Genomic DNA, 25385 nt, shown 5'->3' with positions numbered 1-25385 from the left:
GTTATTGGTAATGGAGAGAGAGTGTGGTAGTTATCGGTACGGAGAGAGAGTAAGATATAAGTAATCTAACAGAGATGTTTGGACGTCTTGGCTTGAGAGGTTTGTTTGGTTCCATAGATTAAATTTTAGTTTAAATTTTAGTCCGTTACACCAAATATTTGGTTACTAGGAGTATTAAATACAAACTAATTATAAAACTAATTGCATAGATGAACACTAATTTGTGAGATAAATCTATTAAGTCTAATTAATCCATGATTTGATAATACGGTGTTACAGTAAACATGTGCTAATGATGGATTAATTAGGTTTAATAAATTCATCTCGTGAACTAGTCTTCATCTATGCAATTAATTTTGTAATTATCTTATGTTTAGTTCTTCTTATTAACATTTGAAGATTTGACATGATTTTTTAATCCCTGTGCCAAACACCCCTGCATGACTACCCAAATTAATCCCAAATTTAGAAATTAGAGGTGCAAATTGGTGATCTTAGGTGCATCTCTAACCTTTTTTATTCAATTATTTATGCTACTTTTCAAAATAGAATCTTATTTTAAAGAATAAAGAAGGTTGGAGGTGCATCTAAGGGTCATCAATTTATACCTTATTGGTAATTGGTAACCTCTTATCTGAGATATCGATTGGTTAAGGTTCGGGATTGGGGTTTTCTGCTAATTCGGTCCAGGTGATTTCCACTTGGTTCCAAACAAATCCAAGGGGAAGAAAAATCCACAAAAAAAATATCCTAATCCCCGTTGCGAGACGTTTCGAAATTCAGGAACAACTCGACCACTCGCTGCCCCGCCTCTGTACTCTCCTGTTCCGCCGACCTCAATCAACATCCTCCTCGTCGCCGCCGTCTCCGGTCCACCGCGCTGTCCCGTCAGCCATGGAGGAGTACCTGGAGAACATGAGGTCTCTCCGCTCCTATATGAACGGTGCGCACGCTTCCATATCTCAACCCAAATTACCCATTCCCTCCCGCTGATCGTTCCGCCGCCGCCGCTGGATGATTGCGTAATGGGCTGCAGATCTGGAGGACGCCGCCGCGAAGCGGTCCGCGGAAGAGCAGCAGCAGCGCACAGCCATCGAAGCCCACGACGCTGACATTGCGCTAGGTACGGACAAGTGTTGCTTTCCTCAGCTCGCGACCCACGCTAACTTCGCCTAAGTGTTGGTTTTGCCGTGGGGGGTTTTTGGCAGTGAGGGCGCAGGCAAAGCAGGCGAGCGAGGTGGCCGGGAAGCTGGCCGCAGCAAGGGCGCAGGTACGCGTGGATATGGCCGAGAAGCAGAGCAGGATCGCCACGCTAGATGTCGAGTGCGCCACGCTGAAGCAGGTGAGGGCGAGAAATTGTTCAATCAATAGCTGCCAAGTTTGATATGCTGGAATATGTGCATATAGTCGTAGTGTATTGTGCAGCATTGCTTAGTTCTTATTGATTAAAGTGATGGTTGGTGGAAATGGTATGGAAGGGTATATACTATTGAGGGAATAGTGAGGATTTGGTGGAGGAAAGAAAAGGGACTAGTCAATTGTTAGGCCAAAAAGGCTGGGACTAGTCACTTGGACTAATAAATTTTGCTGGAGGCCAGTAGTTAATATAGTTGATGATTTGTGCAGGTTAAACTTTTTGAGACTTGTTCAGGACGTTCGTTCCTTTCCCGAGTTAGGATATGATTATCATCCTTTTCATTTTCTGTTGTATTGCCTTTTTACTTGAGTTTCATACACTGATATTGCAATTCCTGTTATTTGGGATTCCAAACCATGCGTTTTCTAACCAACAGGGTAGCAGGCTATTAGGCACTAACAATAGACAGGAGATGCTCACTTTCTAACCACTTTAATGCAAGAAATTGATAGGAATTTTGATGGAAGTCCATAGGCAGCAGTTCAGTGGTATACCCATATGGATCATTTCTGCATTCCGGATGGGTCCTAAGAAAGTCGTAGTTTATTGGGCATGATATACCAATTTTCTCTATGGGTAAATCATCTGAAATGAGAACCTGCAGTTTGACATAGTCAAGTGCATAAGTTAATATAAATACCTTAATGACATGATTGTTTACATTATTTCTAATTCTTACGTGAGGTAAGATTCTTTTTTACTTATAAAATGGCATACTTATTTGTACATGGCTTATGAAAACATGAATCAGCTATTGGACGGAATAATAAAAGAAATATTTAATTTTCTGAAAACTGTGAACACTTTCTTCGTTGTTAAATGTTAATATATGACAGTGATGGAGAATATGAAGGATCCATATGCTCATGTAGAAAATTCTTGCTTGTACATGATATCACAATGAATGTAAGTGTCAGAGCAATAAGCCGTTGTAAGATTAGAAGAAAATTCTAGACCTCTATTTACTTTTATCCTATAACTATGTGAGTACATCTAGAATTCTCAGGGCAATCTTTTCTTGTTTTAATAAAAATAGGATTTTAAACATGGATATCAACCTGTATAGACTACATACATCATATTGAAATAGTGGGTAGTTTTTTTCTTTTTCTAATCAATTTGGATGAAGATTTCACACTTTCAAGGGGTTTCTTCTACTTCTTTCTTGTACAATGGGCCATATTACTACCCAGACTTTTAAGTGCTGGCACTGTGCTGCTTATTGTAACCTAATATAGATTTTCTCACTGATTTTGAGTTAACAAAAATGCATATCCAATAAGTGAGATTATGCTGCTTGATTTACCTTCTCTGAAACAAGTATTTATTTCATAACACCAAGTTTTTGTTTCATCTTCACTAAATAGAAATTCTACGTAGTCCTTTTGTTAAGAGACATAAAGGAGTTCTTTAAAGAGACATGTTAATCGATACTTTTCTCGAACATATTTTTTTATAGGATTGAAGTTTTAATGCCTTACCTTGTCTATCTTTTTTTAATCATTTATCAATATCTGACTGTGGCTCGTGTTATCCTGAAATTAATTATAGGTATGTGTTTCAGCCATGACTGTACGCTAGAGCTTTCGTATGAATTTTATTGAATGAACACTCAAAACCACATCAAATATTAGGTTTAATGTATATTCAAATTTCTAACCTTATTTCCACGCTTTATGCCTTGAAGACCTTGGAGCTCCTCCATCAGGAAATTGCGAGTACATCTGCCAATCTCAATGAGAAAAGGTACGCCTCTGTATCCTATCAAAAGCACATACTTTAAGTTCTGAGATGTAACATGCGCTAACTATTTGTTTTCGCATTGACAGACTGTTCTACAGAAAGACAACAGAAACCATGATTGTCAAACTACAGGAGCAACAGGTATATTTTTATTTATTTGTATTTTAATCTTTTATGCCAATATTGTTTATCTCACAAGGAAGATGGTCCAGCTATGGATACCAATACACTAACAATCCTATATTCCTCATTTTTCCAGGAATGGCTTGGTTCATTGAAGAATAAGAGTACTACAATAAAGCCACATGTAAGCCTTTTGTTCACATAGAGAAATTATTTTGCTTGTTTACCATGATTAATATTTTTCTGTAAAAATCTTGTACAATTATTATCTGATTAGTCATGTATTACTTTTATGATGGTTTTGATGCGCACAAGTATTAACCGGCAAGCACATAGTAAAACATTGTATCATTTCGAAAGATTAGGGAATGTTGTAGAGTTATCACTTATCAGAGCATAATGAGCATGTTCACTCTATGGTTCACATCTGATAATTCTGGTATGAGAGATATGATTCCGCATCCTTGTTTGATCCCTATGTAAGTATGGATTATTATTTGGATGATAGGGTCATGAGGTTTGGAGTAAGAGAGCACGGAACATTATTAAGCAAAGATGACAGCACATGATTATAAGATGACAGCACATGATTATATCACAACTGTAAATTGAATTGGCAAGAGAATCAAAACTGTAAATCGACTTTTAGGCTTTTTTTTTTAACTTGTGAACTGCAAGTTGGATAAACCATTGACCCATTTTTTATCAGGTTAATGAGAACTTGATGGTGCATTTCAAATTTGGACTCAGAGGTGTATTATATACTGATAAACTTTGCATCAAGAGAATTTAGCATTGATAAAAGTTGCCTAAAATTTGTCATTTGTCTGCAGTGCTGAACTCTTGATCGTTTGTCTTGATTATAGACATATAGCGACACAACATGTAATAGAAGTACCATGCTATGCATGAGACTCCAACATATTATGTTGTGCTTTTGGGTCCTATATCTTTTTCCATCCGTTTATAATGAGTGATGCCCGTCCTAGATCAATTCCTGGCCCAAATCCTAACAAATACTCTACAAAAACCATCTGATCCTTGTGAAATCAAAGGAGCAAACCAATTCAAGTTTATGTGAAACAATAGCAGAAGCTAATTTGGAGAGAACTTCTTGTCCTGGATGACCAAGGCGGCGATGCCAGAGGGAAGACGTGGATCTTGCGACGAAGGTGGCAGCTGGTAGGCGCATGGGGTAGAGTGGTCCGGAGCTATTGCACCGAACGATCACGTTCCTGGTCTGGAGATCCTTCACAGAGCAACCAGCGGGTCAAATTCGACAGAACAATTATTGTCAGATGTGAATTGGCGCACAGAGATCAAATTCTCAATAAGATTCGGGGAAACCAAAACATTATTAAGACGTAAAGAAGCAGGTAGATGTGCAGCGCCAGTGGAGGTAACCGGAAGAATAGAACCGTTACCAACAATAATTAATGAAGGCGAAGGGAAAGAACTATGTGTAAGGATGCTAGCATTGGGGGTCATATGAGAGGTGGCACCTGAGTTGAAGAACCAGTCATTACCGGGAGGCTGGTTGAGAGTCACGGTGCTGAAGGTGGAGGCCAGCGACTGCTGATCCCAAGATGGCGACCCGGCTGTGGTGGGGTAGAAGCCGGGCGGAGAGCCCCACACACCAGGAGACGTCCACAGGGGTTGTGGGCCGGCAGATGGACCAACCGTGGCCCAAGAGCCAGCAGCGGAGGGAGCTTGCTGCTGGGTCGGCGTGGACAGCTGCTGGGCCTGTTGGGCTAGCATGGCCTGCTGCTGCGTTGGCCTGGCAGGCGTTGGAGGCTGGGATCGGGCCACATCTGAATGGACCTGGCCTAGGGATTGTAGAAGGAGGGCCACTGCTCTCCGCCGCCGCTGGGAGCGCCGCCAGGAGCCCGAACGGAGGCTGCGCCGGCGCCCGAGCTGCTAGCCCTGGTGGAGCCGGCCTTGGGGCGGCCACCGCGCTTGCTCTGGCGGCTCTTGGAATTCCAGGAGCCGGCAGCAGAGGCGCCCCCGGACTTGGAGGGTGGATTTTTGTGTGTGTGTGTGGGGGGGGGGGTGGGCGGAGCACTGGCGCCGGTCGTGGCGATGAGGGCGATGGGAGCGGCTGGAGCCTGGTGTGCCGCGCTGAGCTCCTCGAGGAGGAGTTCGTTGCAGATGTCAAGGATGGGAAGGGGTGGCCGCAACAAAGATGGCGTTTGATGTCGGTGAAGTTCTTGTTGAGGCCGCGGATCACGTTCAGCACCAAGGTGCGGTCGGTGACGGGCTCGCCAAGATCGGCGAGGGCGTCGGCCATGGACTTGAACTTCCTGCAGTAGTCGGTGATGGACAAATCACCTTGGCAGAAGTGGCGGAATTGGGCGTTGAGGTGCAGTGCGCGGGTCTCTCTGTTCCCGAGAAACTGCGCCTCGATGGCGAGCCAAGCCGCCTGAGCAGAGCCACCGCGCCCCATCACGGTCTCGGCGAGGTCGGCGGAGATGGTGCCGTGGAGACAGGAGCAGACGACGCAGTACATCCGCGCCCAATCCGGGGAGGATGAGGACGGAGCGTCGAGGAAGACGTGGTCCTGGAGGGCGAAACAGCCGATGGTGAGCATGAACTACTCGCTCCACCGCGTGTAGGGGCCGGTGGTGGCGTCGAGGACAATGGGGATCAGTCTGCGGATGTTCTGCACTCCCGCGGCCTAGGCGTGGAGATTCAGGATGGCGGCAGCCTCATGGAGAAACATGGCGGTGCTGGTGTCATTCGACTGGGAGTGGCAGTTGGCATCGGTGTTGGCGTCGTGCTCCTGATCGTCTGTGCCGGCAACGGCGCGTTCCTCAGCCGCGCAGGTGAGGGCGTCACGGACGCGAGCGGCGGCCTTCGCCTCGGCCTTCTGAGCGCGGGTGAGGGCAGCGTCACGCTATGGCTGGCGTGCCTTGCGCGCGTCCTCGAGGCGATGCTGCTTGGCGGCCAGGGTCTTGGCGGCGTTGTTGCCATCGTCGCTGGTGGGAGGAGTTCCGGCCATGGCGCAGCCAGGGACGGCGTGTGGCGCAGCCAAGGTGGTGCAGCTAGTGCGGAGGAAGGAGGAGAATCAGGGTGAGAACCCGGACTTTTTACCATGAAAGTGTATATGGCCAGGAGATAATAGATTGATTGAATGGAGAGGCAATCCTTGTACACATATAAAGGCAAGGAACCCTAGTATGATGGCTTATAGAATCAGAACCAATCACGGGATCCTTGCCTATCAAGCAATCCTATCATCACAAGAGAAGGCCGGGCGCACAGCTTATGGCAGGTGCAGCCACGCGCCTAAGGCCCACAGGGCCCGCCTAATCAAGCCCCAAACTACCATGCTAACAAGGACTAACACATCCGCCTTCTCCTCACCGGTGTTGCTCGTAAGCAAGCGGGACGGTACTTGGCGATTCTGCGTCAACTACTGGGCACGGAACGACAAGTTCCCAATTCCAGTCGTGGACAACCTCCTGGATGTGCTCAAGGGCGCCATACTTTTCACCAAGCTAGATCTTAACAGCGGCTACCATCAAGTTCGGATGCACGACGATGATGTCGAGAAGATGGCGTTCCGGACACACCACTGCCACTTTGAGTTCCTCGTCATGCAGTTTGGTCTCACAAATGCGCCATCAACTTTTCAAGCACTCATGAATGACGTCCTCCGGCTGTTCCTTTGACGGTGCGTCCTTGTATTTTTCGATGACATCCTCATCTACAACAGATCATGGATGGAACATCTCCAGCACATTCGGATGGTGTTTGCCGTCCTGCGCGAACATGGTCTTGTGCTTAAGCACTCCAAGTGCCTCTTCGGCGAACAGGAGATCCTATACCTCAGCCATGTTGCCAACAATGTCGTGGCTGTGGACAACAAGATAGCAATTGTGCAGGCTTGGCCGCTCACTCGATCAGTGAAGGCTCTCCGGGGATTCCTGGGGCTTACGGGATACAATCGAAGTTCATCCACAACTACGGTGTCATCACGGCTCTAACGGCATTGTTGAAGAAGGAAGCATTCCATTGGTCGCATGCCGCCACTAACGCGTTTGAGGACCTCAAGTGCGCGCTCATGACGGCCCGGTCCTGCAGTTGCGTGACTTCGACGCCCCGTTTGTGGTCGACTGCGATGCCTCGGGAACGGGCTTCGACGCCGTGCTGCACCAAGGACACAGCTCCATCGCCTTTTTCAGCCGCGCGGTGTATTTGCGGGAGCCCTTCGGCCTGGTTCAGGCCGTTCGACATTGGTGCCCCTATCGCTAGACACGAGACTTCATCGTGAACACCGACCATTGGAGCTTGAAGCACCTACTCGATCAACAACTCTCCACGATCCGACAATACACATGGGTAAGCAAGCTTTTTCAGGTTGAGTACAAATCGGGCAAGCAAAATGCCGCGGTTGACGCTTTTCCCACTGTGATGAGAACGAGCCGGGCATCCGTTCCCATGCCATATCTCGACTGGAGTTCGCGCTGTTCGACGAGTTTCGCCAGGAGGCATCCTCTCTACAGGAAGTCCAGGATATGAAGTAGGCAATCGAGGATGGGATGGCGGGGTTGGCATGGTCCATGGCCGAAGGCTTCGTCATGCCCCGCGGCCGCATTTTCATGCCATCGTCCTCAGCGCTTTGGCCATAGCTCCTGGTCATGGCGCACGACACGGGACATGAAGGAGTCCAGAAGAAGCTGCATCGCCTACGTTCCTCCTACAACCCGCACGCCTCCAAGTTCGTCCGCGACCACGTCAAGAGCTGCACCGTGTGCCAGCATCACAAGATGGAGCACTTGCATCCATCTGGTCTTCTTCAACCCCTCGACGTCCCGACATCGGTGTGGAGTGATCGCGATGGACTTTGTCGAGGGATTTTCAAAAGTAGGAGGAAAATCGGCATCCTCATGGTCGTTGATCGGTTCTCGAGTTTGCACATTTCATCCCCCTCGGACATCCGTACACGGCGCTCTCCATCAAACAAGCGTTCTTCAACACAATCGTCAGGCTCCACGGGTTGCCATGCTCAATCGTGAGCGACCGCGACCCAGTCTTCAGCAACACCTTATGGACGGAGCTATTGACGCTCGCCGGCGTCAAACTTTGCCTGAGCTCCGGCCGCAGACCGATGGCGCATCGGTGTCTACTTGCGTTGTCTGTCGGGTGACCGACCGCGCAGCTGGGTCTGCTGGTTACCTTGGACCGAGTACCGCTACAACACCTCCAATTAATCGATGCTGCAAACTACACCATTCCGAGTGGTCTATGACTGTGATCCCCCTACACTGTTGACCTACTAGCCAGGTGTGGCTCGGGGTGCAGCGCTCGAAAAGCAACTTCTTCAGCGCGAGGAATTCTTGGCGGACATCCGGGAAAGCCTTCTCCAAGCCTAGGATTACATGAAGACCAACTACGACAAGGCTCATCGCGACCTCGAGCTAGAGGTCGGCGAGTGGGCGTGGCTCTGGTTCCATCAGCGTTCTGCCGTGGCTATCACCGACAAGACAAACGCGAAGCTGGTACCAAGCTACTACGACCGTTCCAGATCGTGGAACGTGTGGGGCACTTTGCATATCGGCTCCGTCTTCCGGCGAAAGCCTGGATTCATGACGTGTTTCATGTCGTCTTTCTCAAGCGGCATCATGGTGATCCACCAGAGAGCGTTGTCGCCCTGCCACATGTGGTCCATGGCCTATGTTTACGCTGTCTAATGTTGTCCACGCTCGGCCAATGCGAGACTCTTGGGAGCTCTTGGTGCAGTGGGTTGGTCGGGGACCAGCAGACGCAACTTGGGAGTCCCTAGCAGACTTCAAGGACAAGTACCCTGATTTCAAGCTCGAGTTCGAGCTTTTCTGTCAGGGGGCGGAAGTGTTTTGGACGCTTTCTTTGGAAAGCAATTCCAGCGCAGGAAGAAGTCCCAGGCAGCAACTGGTGGCTAGGGATTTCTTTTCGGTTTTGATTTGGTTTGTTAGGATTTGGTTGAGTTGCCAGATTAGATGAGCTGGCAAGTTAGAGTTTTAATTCAAAGTTGTTAGGAGGTTTCCTATACATACTAGAGTTCGAAGGAATAAAGATTAAGCAGAGATTAAACCCTAAACTCAGAGCCTCTCCGGAGGGCGAGTTGTTAATCCAAGCAACTAGCCATATCAGAGAATCTGTTTATGCATGTTAAACCAGCTTTTGCAAAGTTGCATCAATCAGAAGTTTAATAAATGCACGTGGATATCTGTCAAATCATTTCCATTTTAAATGTTTTTTCATTGAATATGCAGGAGAGCTGCACATTTTTTAAAATGGCTTGTCGCATGAATCAGTCAATGTTAATGAGTTGCAATGTATCCATGCAGGTTACCACATCTCAGAGCAACCGAACTTTCATTGAAGGTATGGGTTCTTCCTAAAACAGAGGGAATAGTGGCTTTGCATATGTCATCGTTTCATGGGCATATTTTCTTAATTCTTACATGCTTCCACCACATGGTGATGCGTGGTTTTCGCATGTATGAGATAACATACCCTCCAACAATTGTAAAATTACAAAGAAATGGCTTGTCAAATGGTCGAACAGAATGATTCATAAGTTCATCTGAACCTTGGATGTGCCCTGCCACTTGCAGGGGAGAGAGATGGAACCTTTAACTCAGAAGGCAGCCTGGATAAGTTGGTTAGTATTCACATCCTTCCCCTTTCTCCCTCCCACAGATAATCAATTCATCATGTACTTATATTTTTTTTCTAACAAATCAATTATCAAATGTTTGGTTTCCTTTCCTTCTGCCCTCAGGAAACGATGTCATATTTCATGAAACTGTTTTAGCAGTGGCAGGTATGCTAACTTCTCATTTTACTGTGGTGCAGGGCGTTTCTGAACCTGTTAAATGTCGTCGTGGACTGGATGACAAGGTAGAACTGGGTGGCGAAGCCATGGATCTAAGCTAAACTCTTGCGTCAAAAGACAACAGTAACACTTTGTTCTCGACATGTATATGCGTGAACGTAGAGCAGATTTTGGCAACTTGTACAGTAGTAAACATGGAAGACTACCACAGCGATTACCAAACTTAAGAGAAACCTGCAAATGATAGGAACGTTAGCTTATTATCTTTGAAACACAAAGATTCCTGTTGCAAGGGCACGAAGTACCTGGAGCTTCATTAGACCCTACAATACCATAGTTTTCATCATCTTTTCGCCATGCTTTTGCTCTACTACACTCCAGCCGGGAGATGTCATTCGAGTCCACTACTCTGTTTTCATTTGGTTGCGTGGTGCAGAGTATTGTGCTGCACCACGTGGCTGCGGGTGATCAACGGGGACGTGAGATTCACTCATTCACATGTAGGGATCCGAGGAGAAGTTGGGTAGGAGGAATTCGCCTTTCCCTTGACTTTACAGTTTATTGGTTGAAGAACAGGTCTGTTACACCTTACACGCTCGGTTCATAACTTATAGCCACCCTCGTCCGACACTGTCAAACGGGTCCCACGCACGCCAATAGGTAGACACCAACTCAAAATATCAAATACTTTCGCTACATGAACACGCATACAGCGGATTACGCCTAGGTTCTGTTTTGCTTGTGCCTCTGTCCCTGGTGCGGTGGTGCGACTGTCTCTTCCTTCGCCTGTCATGGACTCATGGTCGTCTGGCACCGTGCACCGAGCTGTCACAATAAACAGCTAAAGGGATCCTCCAGCCAGTTTTTCATAGCAACGTAAACTGCCACTGTAAGAAGCGGTCAACTCTCAGCCATGGCCTTCGTGTAGGAGGGTATGCATCATCATCGCCCGTGGAGGTACTGGCGTGCGCCTCGGGGACACTCAGGGTCGCCCTCGCCGGGAAGCTCAGATCCCTGGCAAAGCCACGCTCATGCTCGCTGCCAGATAGCCGAGAGCAAGCGAGCGGTCTCCGAGCCCGGGCACTCTGTAAGAAAAATAGCTCCTAAGCCAGTGCTTGTAATTTTGGTGAATAACATAATTATTGGAACTAAAGCGTTTGTCAAGGTATATTTTTGTAGGTGTTCATAGATTTCAAGGATAAATTTCAAGCCATCCAAATGATAGTAAAAAAAAAAGACTTATATAGCATCCAAATCATAGTAGAAATCAAGAGAGAATTTTTCTAAGGCATCTGAATGCTAGCAAATATCAAGAAAAAGAAACCCAGACGAAGTTTTCTCAGGCATCTAAATGCTAGCAAATATCAAGAAAAAGAAACCCAGACAATGACACGCGAAGAAACAAATTAAGATAGTGAAGTTTTCTCACCGATGTATTTGATCGAAGCTTTTTAAGCACATCACCGGGCCAGACAGTCAAATTGTCGAAGTACGCGTGGAATAACAGGACTACCGACGTTTTAGGAAAAGCATTGGTGATAGCACCGTATCAATTGGTGAATAGGAAAAAAAAACTCTTGGAATGACCGACTCATTTGATCATGTCCATAAAAACCACCATCGAACTAATAGAAGATGTTAGCAAGGAGAAGAACAGCTCTGGAGTGACCAACTCATGTGTGCATTCACAAATGACTGTTGAAACCATCACTGGATGAGTGACAAATGGCTAGTCGACGTGGCCAGCACCGTCCCATTTGGTGGTACCACCTCTGCATCACCGGATCAGCTGGTGAGACGCAGAATTGCAGCCGTGAGTTGCAATAACAAGTTTCTTGGTTGCCATGTGTACACCAGATACGTGGCCACTGCAAGGTATGTTAGAGGTTGAAGAAACTATAGGCTTGGTTCCCTTACACATTCAAGTATTCTATCCATCAGAATGCTCAAGAAAAGATTAAAGCAGTTAGACCTCAATTATTACTTAGTTTAGACCTCTTAGTTCATTGCTTTAGATTTTAGCCTAGGGTCAGGCAAGTTTTGCATAGCGCTTTGTTATCAATGCTTCTAAGAGTTATAAATCCGGAGCCTGTAGGTTTTGCGTGACCCTCCAATCGAGATTGTAGAGTGGCCGCTGGTGCTTGTGAGATGAAGGAGGGACCCTCGATGTTTTGCTAAAGCTCCACCTAGTGAAGATGGCGAGTAGCATCCGGGAGTGGCAAGGCGGAGATCCACTTACGTGTGGGAAGGGTTGTCGGCTATCCACAAAGTTACTTGATAGGGCGCTTGGTCCTTGCAACGGCTCCAACTAGAATTCGGGAATTCGGAAAAGTAAGAGCTTTCCGATACCTCATAAAAAGTTATTGTGCCAGAAGTTTGCATTCTTTACCTCATTTACTTTTTACATTACTTATTGCACTCTACATTCTGTGCTTATTACTTTTTCTAGAATTACCATATGTAGTTTGTAAGATTGGAATCTATACGGTAGCAATACATAGAAAAATCTAGTGCGCATCTAAATAATTTTGAAATAGTTTTTTATATGCTTTGAGTTTTAATTTTTAGAACATCTAATAATTAACGGTGTCACGGTTCGTTCACACTTGTAGTTGCAAGCTCCGCTGTCATGTCCAGTTGCCGCCGACGGTGTATACCGAGGTGGCCAATCCGTCCAATTTGGCCGGCATTGACTGCCTGCTTGATGAAAACGTTGGTAGGATTATGGATGCCGGAAAGAAGGATGCATAGTCGCCTCGTGTGGGTTGTGGCCTCGATGGTTGGATTAGCTGGAGTCGGCAAGACCGACATTGCCATTGCTGTGTACTGCAGCCTTGAGGGCCGATTCTAGTGCCGAGCATTCATCACGGCGTCAGGAGATTTGGCATTTTAAATACACGACTTTTGGATATCCGACCTTTTGGCTGTTACGCAGCACAAGGGATGAAAATGGCGGCAACATGTAAGGATGAAAACGGATCAGATGATACTAATATAAATAATTTTTTTCTCAAACTAAGTTTGTGGGCGCAAGGCGACTATATGTCGCTCAGGCGACAAAATCCGTGAGTGTCGCCCGAAGGTGGGGTAATTTCGATCCACGAGAGCAACCAGCTCCTACATTCGAAACACGGGCAGAAAGGTTGCAATGTAGCGTTCGGCCAGTGGGGTTCACATCGCTTCTTATTTATCTTCTTTTTTATCTCGCACTTTTGTTTGTTAGACATTGCTATCTACGCGTCTAGATGAAGCTCGGGTTCCGGCCATCTATCTTTTCCGCTCATTAGGGTCAACCATTTGAGGTGGTGAATTGGGTGTGTTTCCTCCATGAGTGGTGTTGAACAACTCTACGAACGTTACGTTCTGCTATGCACATTGTTTACTGGATTCATGAACACTACGTCCTTAAAAAACGCATAACATATAATTAGAAGATATTATTTTCCACACTAAGATATATATGCATATGCATGAGATCATGGTGACCAGAGAAAACATAACGTTAAAGGGCACAAACCTGGGAAGTGGTGCAATGAAAGACTGCGGAAACCAGGTATTAACTTATAGGCCTCTGGTCTACACAGACAATCCTGATAAGACTGCACAACCAACACAACTGACTGCCACATCATTTGCATAGTGTTTCAGAAATCATAATGTGACATAGGGTATGATATACCAAAACAAATAAACAACTTTCCAACAAAACCAATCAGAAGTGCATGCGTCCTGCTGGACCTTGTTGCCTTGAACCAATGTTAGAAATATTGTATCAGAAATTACCTGTCAGGGAAACAAATTGTGGAAGAAAATTGGGAGAAAAGGCAATCACTTGTCGACGCCTCCTGTTAGATATAAGTAATTAGCAACCATCAGCATAAATGAAAGAAGCAGTGTAATCTGAATATAGGTGATACCTCTCATTTGAAAATTTAGGCATGGATCAGACGTAAAGGGAAGGAAGAGTAAAAAATGCAGGGCATCTATGTGCTACACTGTCCTTTTTCAGTTTACAGATTGTAGTCATGTGGACAGACCTGCATACTGTTCTTTCTTAACCTCTAGCAAATAAAACCATGCCAAGGCCTAGGATGCATACTATCAGGGCAATAAGGGTCACAGAATAGCCATTCTCAGCATTTCTCAAGGCACATATCAACTTGCTCGAAGCCAGGATATCAATCATCAAGTGAGGACTGCTGTAAAAAATAAGAAGCTTCCACTTACAGTAACATCCTGATCCTTGAACCGCAGCTTATGTGAAAGAGAACGGAGGAAAACTATTTTTCCTTAAATCATGGGCCATGGATGGGCCGTGCACACATATGAGGCTGCAGTCAAAACCGAAAAACAGTGGCACCTAAACATGGTAAATCATCCTAAACCAAATCAAAGGATATCCTACAATCAGGTTCATATGAGGCTGCAGTCAAACCTGAAAAACAGTGACACCAAATATGAGAAATCGTCCTAAACCAAATCATAGGCTATCCTACGATGAGGTTCCTGAAAATATTTGACCAATACCTTAACTTACGGGCATTTATTGTTATTGAGCCTTCTTGTTCACCAATAAGGTAGTAATTTTTTACCATATCATATTTCCTTTCATTTTTGGTATGGTATGCGGTAAACCTAGCTAGTATTCCTGCTTGTTCCAGTGGAGTACCAATCAGTTTTTAGTTGCCTAAAATCATGAATGCTAGCAACAAATTGGGCAATACACTAAGCACTGGAGTAATTAGCATGCAGTTGTCAACAATTTCGATCGATCATACTTTTCTTTCTCTTGAGAATTCCTATTCCCATAATGTCACAGGTACACAAGTTCGGCTGATCTCAAACTGTCTTTGCTCTTTGTGAGTTCGATCTCTGAATGTCTCAAGATAAAATTGAGAAGAGAACCATTATGCTGAACATTCTCAAACAACAATGATATACAGTACATGTATATAGTGTCACAACCCAAATCTAATAAACATGATAAAAAATTAAACAACATCATCATGAGCATCATCCAAGCATAATGAAGCATCATGTGCATGAGATTGGCTTGAGTAACTAATTTTCTTGCCTTATTCAAGTGAGGGTTGTGAAGAAAGTTTAAATTTTGCTAAGTAGCTTTGCTCCCAAAAATTTTATTCAAATACTAAATTTCAAATGGTGAATTTTTAATATTTTTTCGAAATTTTTTGATGTTTATCCTGAGCCATAAAATTCTTGGAAATTTTGAAAACTGTAGTATTGTTGGAATTTTTGTGAGCAATCCTTAATATCTTTTTGCATTTTTGTTATTGCACTATGTTCTTGGTGGTTTGGTCTTGCTCCAATAAATGTTTGGTAATTTTTGGAGCCTGAGAAGCATAAGATTTTGAATTTTGAATTTGAATCATTGTTTTTCTTTATTTTTCACTCACCCAGGCCCACCCCTCAGTCCCCCAGCCCTGCCGTCCCTGCGCCCCAGCCTCGCCCGCTGGCCAGCCGCGGCGGCATCACCATGCTATCGGCCGCTGGTTGGGCCAGCGTGGCCGCGGGGGCGACGCTGCCCCGGCTGCTCGCCCTCTCCCCCTCCTCACTCTTCACTTCGGCACATTTTCCTTTCCCCTGCGAAACCCTAGCCCCCACATTCCGCCGCCGCCTTCTTCCTCCTCTCCGCCGGCCTCCATGATTCATCACCGTCGGTGAGCCTCCACCCAATCCCGCGTGCCCGTAGCACCTCCTGCACCTCCTCGCTCGACCCCAGCTCTCACCGGCCTCCCTTTCCCCTCATAGGAACCCCTCGGCGTCCGCCCCCGTCCGCCGCCACCGCTCCTCGTCGCGCCGCCGCCCGCCGCCTTGCGTCAACCATCGGTGCTGCGGGTGAGCATCCCCGCCACGCGCGAGCTCCTCCTGCATGCTCCGCCCTCGCCCCGTTCGTGCCCTTGGTCGCGTCCCTTCGCTGGCCGCTGCGCCGTTGCGTCGCGCCGCGTTCGCGCGCGCGGGCCGCGTCGTGGGCGCTCTGGCCGCGCCCCCGCGGCGAGTCAAGGCCATGGCCCGGGCCTGCCTAGCCTCCTGGGCCCACCTGTCGGCGCCTGGGAGCGCCGGATCCGGGTGGTAGTAGCATTTTTTTCAGGGTTTTGATTTTGTTTTATTATGCTATGTACTTGTAAATTCCATAGAAATTTGTGTGGGCCTCCAAAAATTATGAAGCTTTTTTTATTTGGTTTCTATGTGATAGATCTGCATGGAAAAATTGATGTTGTGCATGTTAATATCCTGTACACTTAGTTACGATTAATCTTTGCCAAAGTGAGTAAATTGCTTGATAATTGGTAGGATGCTCTAAAAATGCCAAATTAAATCTTATTGGAATCTTGGTGAAATGTTCTGTCTAGTGGTACAACTTGTGCAAATGAATCTTTGCTGTTTAATAGGATTTTAGTGTGCTTAATTAGTTTCTGCCTGCAAGCTTGTTTAATTTATAACTCTTGTTTGAAAGGTGATAAAGTGTCAAAACCACTTCTGTTAGCTTTGCTGTCATGTCTATTTTCCCTTATAATTTCCTAAAAATTTATAGAAATGTTTAACATGTCTTTTAAGATTTAACTTGTTTAGAGTAGCTGAAAATTGTGAATTGCAAAAGTAATTCTAATAAAATGATTTTTCTGCAAATCCAACTCCCATGAGTTCCTTATGATGTCCTCTGTATTCGAAAACTAAACCTTGATTTATGCTTGCAACATGAATTGCTTTGAGCAATCCTCATTTCGGTCTTTATGTTTACGAGCATAGTCGGCGAGCTCTTTATCTAGCTTTCGTGTGCTTCTTTGTTAATTGTGATCATTCCTCATTTCATCGTATCATTTTTATATCATCAACATCATGCTAATGCATACATTCATTCATGCAGTATAGTGACCGAAACGTCGGAGAACGAGCCCGTTGAGCCCGCCGAGATCGTCGAAACCGAGCCGGGAGTCGAATTCATTGTCGAGCCGGAAGAAAACCAAGGCAAGCAGCTAAGCATAATTCCTTGATCCACTTAACTTGATTGGATTTAGTTATCTCACTCGGGTATATATGTTTATGCTAAATATTATCTATTGCATCGTCGATCCTATTTTTATACATTGACCTCCCTTGCTTTTACATATACACTTGTAGTTAGTAACTAAACAATTGAATATATGCTTAGCCATGCTTAGAGTTGATTCGTAACTTGGAACAAATTGCTGGAATAGGATCACTTGCACACTACACAACATTTACCTTGCTCGCGCTTGTCCGGTCTTGGAATTTGAAGGTTCGTATCGGTCTAGTTGGAAAAAAAATAGTTTCGTGGTTTGGGCGGAATGTAGGGCCACGGCCTCGAGAAAGGAGTCTCGGAGGCATAGTCCGCTTGGATCGGTTAAGGATCATCCGTGGATGACCTCGGTTTTGAGCATGTTATCGTACTACCTCATATCCAATCATGGTATGGATGAGCCGATTACCCTCTAAGTTTTAATCTTTGATGCATGGTCCTAGATGCATGGCCATAGGGCTTTATAGAGAGACTTAGGGGTGTCCCCAGTGGACCTAGGTAACTCTCCGCGCAAGTTAGGCGAGATGTTCAACGGTTGAGACTTGTTGGAAAAGGTTGATGCGAGTACCCCCTTGCTAAACGTGCTCAACGTGATCGGTTGGGTGGGTTGCATGGTCCTTGTGTCGTGTGGGTAAAGAAGTACACCCTTGCAAGGTTAATTAAACAATTCGAATTGCCGCGCTTTCGGTTATGAACAAGCTCATTATCCAATGAATTCTTCGTAGAAGTATCGATTTTGTTCGAACTTGGTTTATATCAACTCATGATACTCTTTGTTTTGTAATTTAGTTAAATAAAAGTTGAGGTAGTTTGGGCAAGATAATTAAAATACTAGAAAGCTAGGTGTTGGATTGGAGAGCTCATGCTTATGCAAATTACTTAACCCTAAAGTCTTATCTTGTGAGCCTTCATTTGCATAATCCTTGGTTATAATTAAATTGAGTAAGTCTTGCGAGTATCTTTGTACTCACGCTGCTTTGTAACTAAGTTGCAGGTGAGCCGGAACTTGTGTTTGGCCACTTCTACCCCGCCGAACCCGGTGCGGGCGAGGAGTAGGTTGATGCGGCCTTGATGGTGTCCTTGAGCAAGACCCCATCATTTTATCGTTATTTAGTTATCCACTGTGAAATCGTTCTTTTGGGGATGGCATGTTCAACATTTAACTTGATGATCTATGTCCCTTTCTAATGTTAAGCAATGAGCCCGAGACTTGTATTTTATTGTTGAACCTTAAATTTCAGATTTGAATCCCTCCCTTGTTGAACTTATAATGTTTAGTTGTAACCCTTATTGCTTAAAACTTGCACTTGCTCTTTGTGGTTCATACAACAATATATGTGATTGTAAACGGTATGTGTGTATGCATGATCTTGGGCATACGGTGGAGCACATACCAGGACTACCGGATTTAATATTATTTTTGGCGAATGACGAGTTGGTCGTTTACGACTTAGATGTGGGTTAACACGTGACACGCCCTTAGCGCGAGCGCATGTTAGCTCTCGTAATGTTAATGACCGGCGGTTCGCTTAAAATGATGTTAAATTGGACGGTTTTTACATATAGAAAGAGTGTAACTGATATATTGATTTACTGTGTCAAAGCAGGTATATAAAAAGAGTGTAAGGATGCATAACTACCGCAGGGAGGATCACTGAAACTGAAGCTATCCAGACTCCAGAGGCTGTATACTTTGGAACCTAGTTTTGCCCTACAAATGTATGAAAAACACATATAGTACAAGCTCATGTCTGGTAGCAAAAACAATTATAGAAACATCATAGTACTGCTATTGGTGAGTAAAAATCGTGTCTTCCTTATTACCAGATTGCCCAAATTCTTCAAGCAAGGTGCAAAATGGAGATGAAGACTAACAAGCATAAATCAGGTATTCCTTTGAAGGCAACGCATTCAGAACAAACATCTAAATCGATCTAGCATGACAGATGGTTCAGATAACACTTTCTCTCCCAATGCACGAGTATGACATGCAAGTTCAGCAACTCCAAGACGAGTTGTTCATGGTGTACATGGTGCAGCTGGGATCCGTTCAGGAGCAAGAAAGCTCTACTACAAAGTACTACTGACGAGCCCCATGATCAGCAGGAAACCAGAAACCCTATGCATAACAGTCATCTAACCACAAACCCTATGCATGAATAACCAAGAGCCATCATTGGCGGTCTGATCAGGAGCAGGAAACAAAATCAGGAAGATAATCACCTGGTCGTGAAACTGATCCCCACGATCAGCCACGCCCGGAGGGAATATCGGTCGCCCAACTCAAATTGGAGTGCGCCGCAGGAGGAGACAAGGGGCAAGGGCATCGCAAGGGCGCCGCGGATGGACGCAGGGCACCGGAGCACCGCTGTTGGAGCCGAGGGCGACGCAGATGGAAGCCGATCAAGAGGGAGGTAGAACAACACAGGTGCTTGGTGAAGATTGCGTGCGCCACAGGAATGATGCCGTCGGCTTCGGAAGTGACCGCCCGCCGCGAGCTCCCTGTCGTCCAGGACCAAGGGTGAGGGCGAGACGTGACTACGTGAGAGCAAGGCAGGCGGCGATAGGGCGGCAATCCGATCAGGAGGCGATAGGGCGGGCGATATGCTCGGTGAGGGCGAAGCGATGCCAGGGAACGCGAACACGATGCGAGGCGATGCGCGATGAGAACAAATTTTGTTTCTCCGGGTGGAACAACTTTTGTAATAAAATTGTGTTTTCTTCACCAATAAAATGTTTCAACTAAAAAACTACCTAAATATATTTGAGTGTGGTCTAGTTTTGAAGATTTTATCATAGATAATATAATAGTGCAATCAGAATTTACTCTAAACAAGCAATTTTATAAGACACGGTTTTTTCCTCTACAAACTTCGCCTGCTAAAGTGCTAATCGTATTTTACTTTTCGTTCTGGAGATTTTTTACCTCCTCTTTTATGCGAGCCATGCATAAGTAGCGGGCCAGTATTGGGGGAGCTCGGCGAATTCTATTCATAGCACACACGAGTAGAATTACACCTATCGCTGGAGACTTTCTCCTATATGTTGCTTTACGTGTATGTTTTTTTGGCGCTATAATGGTCCATGACCCACTATTGACCCCACGACTGGCAAACCAATCCAGCGCATGCATGAATGAGCACAAGTGTACAAAGACTCATGCTAACGTGCTGGATTAGTCAGAAATAACTGGGAGCGGGGCTCAACTCAGTTGGTCACCCGCGTGGGTGAGAGGCTAACAATCAAAGTTCGAATCCTACGGATTGCGTCTCTGGTAGAGTGTAGAACAAACTGGCCGGAATTTAAATCTCGATCCCCATGCCACGTTCCTTGTGGTGGCAGAAGGCTAATCTACTCTCTGATCTCTAAAATTAGTCAAAAATAAGTTGAATCCAAAACTTGAATACATACAATTTTTCATTTTAAGCGATCTATTATTTTAGTAACCCTTTGCACAAGATGTTATTCATAGTTAATACAACAAGATAAGATTACACATGAATATATTTTAATTTTGCCAATTTTATTATTTTTAATTTACTTAGAACTTTTCTATTTGTTCTCAGAATAATTATCGAGAACACTTTCATCCTCGAAACATTTTATTTTGTTCTTTGCAAATTTTGTTTTGTTGAGAACAATTTCTACTTTTGTTTGAACATTCTTATTTCATATACAGAACAATAATTTTATTAGGACATTTGTATTTGTTCCAAGCAGTGTACGGGAACATCTGGCTAGAATAATTAAAAATGTTTCAAAGAATTATAAATGTTATAAATAATTACAATTATTCCGAGTTTACAATTATATTATTATTCTAGGAGTGTAGCTTCACAATAAACTATCTAATTTCATAAAGATATTAATTAAGATAAAATTATCTAAATATATTTAATTGTGGTCTTCTTGTGAAGATCAGAAACATAATAGTTCAATTGAAATTTAATTTATAACTTTGGTTTTGAATGTCTGTTTGTTAATCTCTTTGTTTTTGGGAAATTCTGCTACTGGACATTCTTCAATCTTGATTTTAGATGGAAGACATTGCTCAAATTCGTCTTTGCTGATGGACACTTTTCAACCGTGACTATTTGCTAATGGACACCGGTATTAGTAAAATATCAATTTTTATAAAGCGGGACAAAGAAATGTAGTAAATGGACAAAAATGCCCATCAATCCACGGTTGCTCCTGCTCCCCACGAGCTTGTGGTGCTACTAATCGATGGGCTCGCCGGTATGGACAGCTTGAACGCCACTTCTCTCCACCGTGGCGGTCATGTCCAACGCAAGATGCTAAAAGAGAGGCTACGGAGTGCAAGATACAAAAGCTGACTGATATGGAGCCCACTTCAATAAGGGCAAAATAAACATTTCACCCTCTTTATCTCTCCTCCAAACTAAGAAATGAATATTTTAACCCTTTCGATGTCCGGTGGCAAATAGATGCAAAAGAGCAGTGTCCATCAACAAATTCAATTTTGAAGGATGTGCGCTGGCAAATACCGTATTTTCTACGAGAAAATTTCTTCTTTAACACTAGTAAAATTAGTAATTTCTTCCTTAGCTCTTAAATTTCAGCGTTCCCAATTTGACACTTCCATATATGACACTCCGTTCATTTTTTTTATACCTGGCACTTCCATATATGACACTCCATTCATTGTTTCCATACCATCTGAAAAGATAAATTTACCCTTCAGTCATTAACATGAGTGAGACATCAGCCAACTCTAAGGTGACTCACAGACTGTCATGCAGTATCGCTGACTCAATTAAGATCCAGTGTCGCTGACTCAATTAAGATCCTCCGTATCTTATTATAGAGCATTCTAATATTTTTATGACAGATTACGAAAATAAGGAAATGACGCACGTACCTCTATTTATTGCCTTATTTGGATGTTATTTTGCTGATTTTATGAAGTGAGGCAACGGCTTTCTTACACGTGACCTCACTTATGAAATGCGCGTGTCTAACCACAAGGCCACACATCCGGTTGTGAAAAATTTAGGCATTCAGTTTTAATCCTATTGCTTCACGTCGAGTGAGATGAAGAACAAATATATGATTCATTTTCTCTTTCTAATCTAGAATTAAAAATTATAATTTGTATTTCTTCCTCATATGAACTCTAAATTTATGTTTCTTTTTCTAAATTTTTCTAAAATCATGATCTTTCGTTTAATGGTATTTGTTTGGTATTTGGTATGTAAATAAATGGGATAAAGTTTAGCCTTTTGTATCCAAACACCCCTAATTAAGTGCATCCAATGCGGGAAGCATATGCGGCAGGCCGCGGTGAAGACCTAGCGACACTAGTCCCAATTAACACGTACAAATTAATTACAATCATCAGCCCACATGTCGTCTGGAATGCTTTTTGGTAGCCCTTAAAAATTACAAGGCCGAGTAATTAGAGCAGAAAAGAAAGTCTCATATTATACAGCTAACTGGTTTGGCATATCCGGCGTTTTGTATGAACGATTACTATATGAACTGTTTTGATCCTCAATAAAACTCCTAAAAACGCATCATTCATCGAAACGTTACAGAATAAGCACCCTAGCTCCCACCACCATAAATGTGGAGCGTACTGCGAACATATGTGCATTGTCCACCGCCGGGACGAAACGGGGGCACAGCGAACAACAAGTAGGCTTCACAAGAGAACTCTTGAAGCAGCACATGCACTACTCACCCTTCGACGAAATGGAGCCCGCGTCCATTGTGGCCTTCACGGGAGGTGTCCTCGGACCGCTCATCATGCTCCTCTTCCGCGCAGAGCCCTTCCTCAACCTGCTGCGCCGCTTCGTCGGATGCCTTCATAACCCGCAGCCGCGGCCGAGGCGACCTGTCAGGGCTTCATGGAAGAGGGATTGATGTATGTATGAGCTACATGAGAAAATGGGGAAACCGCGGATCAGTTTGCACTCACATTTCCTTTGGAGCAAAACTGCTGGGAACGTTCTAGAGGAAGCTTTGCTTTTTCTATGCCCGCGATGCTTGTAACAACTCGAGGACGCTATAATTTTGGTTTTGATTATTTGCAGAGTTTGTGCCATCTCAATATACTGATTCATATTGGTTTACATTTTTTTAGAAACGAAAAAGTTTTGAGTGTGGATTTCGTGAGCAAGCAGGCACGTACCCCCAAGTTAGGGATGCAAATGGTATACAGATATTTCTCAACCAACAAACCGATCGAGAAGGGTCGGATAGTGATTTGATATTATTTTCGGATATTCGGATATTTTCTCGGATGTCAGATCAAATCTGGATACTATTTTTTGGATATCGAATTCGGATATACTCGGATATCGGATATCCGGTCCGGATTGGATAGTTGTATTTTATATTAAATATATACATTAATAAAAATCTGATTTAATCTTTAAAAATTATAACTAATTCATTTCAAAGTCAAAAAATTACAAAACTACTACCAAAATTTTTCTAAAAATATAATCTATCTATTGACGCTCAATTTGAAGTTGGATCTTATTTATTTCTTGTCTTTTAGTTCGAGGACTAAATTCGAACCCTAGCATTAGTTTGATAGTTAAAATAGACTTGTTCCGTATGAATAAATCTGAAAAGGTTTTCAGACTAGTAAATAAAGTGAGTGCAAGTTTTTTCTATATAATCTAAATTCAACATTTTCAATTAAACGTCCATTAATATGGTTGATTTTATTTGATATATATATGTTGGCTTTTCGTTACAGTATCATATAATTTATTCTTTCACCACAAACTAGTTAGAATTTAGTGGATAAATGATTACAACAAGTGTGATACATATAATTATTGCTTTTACTCCATATCCGAGAAAATATTTGTGTCCAACATTATTCGTATATGTCATGTCCTGCATTCGATATATATATATATATTTGTATTCGTAACCGAGATAATCCACATTCGTATCTGTATCCGATAGGTATTCGTGTATAATATCAATGATATCCGTCCATATCTGATCCGTTTACATCCCTAACCGTGGTCGCAGTTGCATGTGTAGCACGTTGGGATGTGTACCTGATGGAAATTCGATTAGTGGCTGTATGAATCGCGATTAGAGAAAGAATCTTTTGCACTTTTCAGCACTGTTCATAGAATTTGAAAGGTGCTCTCCCCTAGGTAATATGGGCGAAAGGGTTCTCTATCGTATGTCTTTTCAGCACACCTATGTCATTTTATCTTCTTCTTGATCCGTTACTTTCTCTATCCAAACTTATATGATTCCTTCTTTATTTTCTCTCCTCCGTTCTTGTCGTAATTGCAGTCCAACTTCTATTAGTAAAATAGTTTATGTCTAAATTTCTTTCAAGCAAATGTCCAGGAGATGGGTTCTATTAAAATTATTTCTAGCATTTTGTCTAGATAGCTCATGACAACAATAATTTCTAGAAGTTTTTTCCAATCTAACTTACAAATATCCAGTCCAAATGCAAACTCAAATCCACCAACAGTCTGATGACACAATCTAGACTGATTAATTTTAGCGATTTGGAATGCATCTTTCTTCGTCCGCATGATGACAGAGATAAAGAGTGTAGGTCACGGTGAGAAAAATGTACTAAAAGTTATGTGGAGCAGTTTTTTAGGGGTGGAGTGTGTGATTTCCAACATTTTCTCTTCAGCATGCATGCCGAACAAAAGAAAAATAAAAACGCAGTAGGGTCTGGGTTCGTACAAACGGATGAAGGTTTGGGCTATCTATTGAGGCAGTAAAATGTTACGACATGAGTTTTCTTTTTTGGATGGGCTACCTTTTCTGGGTCACTAGACTAAGTTCCCCGGGAGCCGCAGAGGAAAATAGAACCAAGGCTTTTCAATGAAGACATGACGAGCACATTAGCCCTCCGTTATCGAAACGAATTCGGTTTACAATTTCAAGAGGCGGAATCAGTTTGACTAAAAACGCATAAATGTATTTTTTATGGGGACCGACACATTCGAAATGCAGTAAATGCCATTATTGACCGGCTGCCGTTAAGGCGCTAATGAGTTGGGGTCGTGTACTACCTGCTCTACTTTATTTGCCTGCATGGCACTGTTATGCGCGAGACAGCCTTGTGTTGTGCTCCTGAGTTCTGCCCGATCGGCTACCTTCGAGCCTAATTATATGTACATGGCGTAGGTCTCCGCTAGCCGTCTTCATAGCTGTACTATTCCGTCCGTGATGAGCAAGACATCTAGCGAAATGCCATG

General features: G+C 43.9%; 1 protein-coding gene across 1 annotated transcript; it reads left to right on the top strand.

Annotated features, from left to right (window-relative positions):
- Positions 1-764: 764 nt before the first annotated feature.
- On the top strand, positions 765-10460 carry LOC112897904. The gene is made up of 9 exons (XM_025966301.1): positions 765-943; positions 1037-1123; positions 1209-1342; positions 3105-3163; positions 3247-3301; positions 3420-3467; positions 9613-9649; positions 9883-9929; positions 10124-10460. Exons 1-9 carry the CDS (start codon positions 895-897, stop codon positions 10202-10204), a joined length of 597 nt encoding a protein of 198 aa, XP_025822086.1. The 5' UTR covers positions 765-894; the 3' UTR covers positions 10205-10460.
- The last annotated feature ends 14925 nt before the right edge of the window (positions 10461-25385 follow it).

This window comes from Panicum hallii, chromosome 6, assembly GCF_002211085.1.
Source record: "Panicum hallii strain FIL2 chromosome 6, PHallii_v3.1, whole genome shotgun sequence".
NCBI classification, from domain to species: Eukaryota; Viridiplantae; Streptophyta; class Magnoliopsida; order Poales; family Poaceae; genus Panicum; species Panicum hallii.
This window is presented reverse-complemented; position numbering and strand designations above follow the sequence as displayed.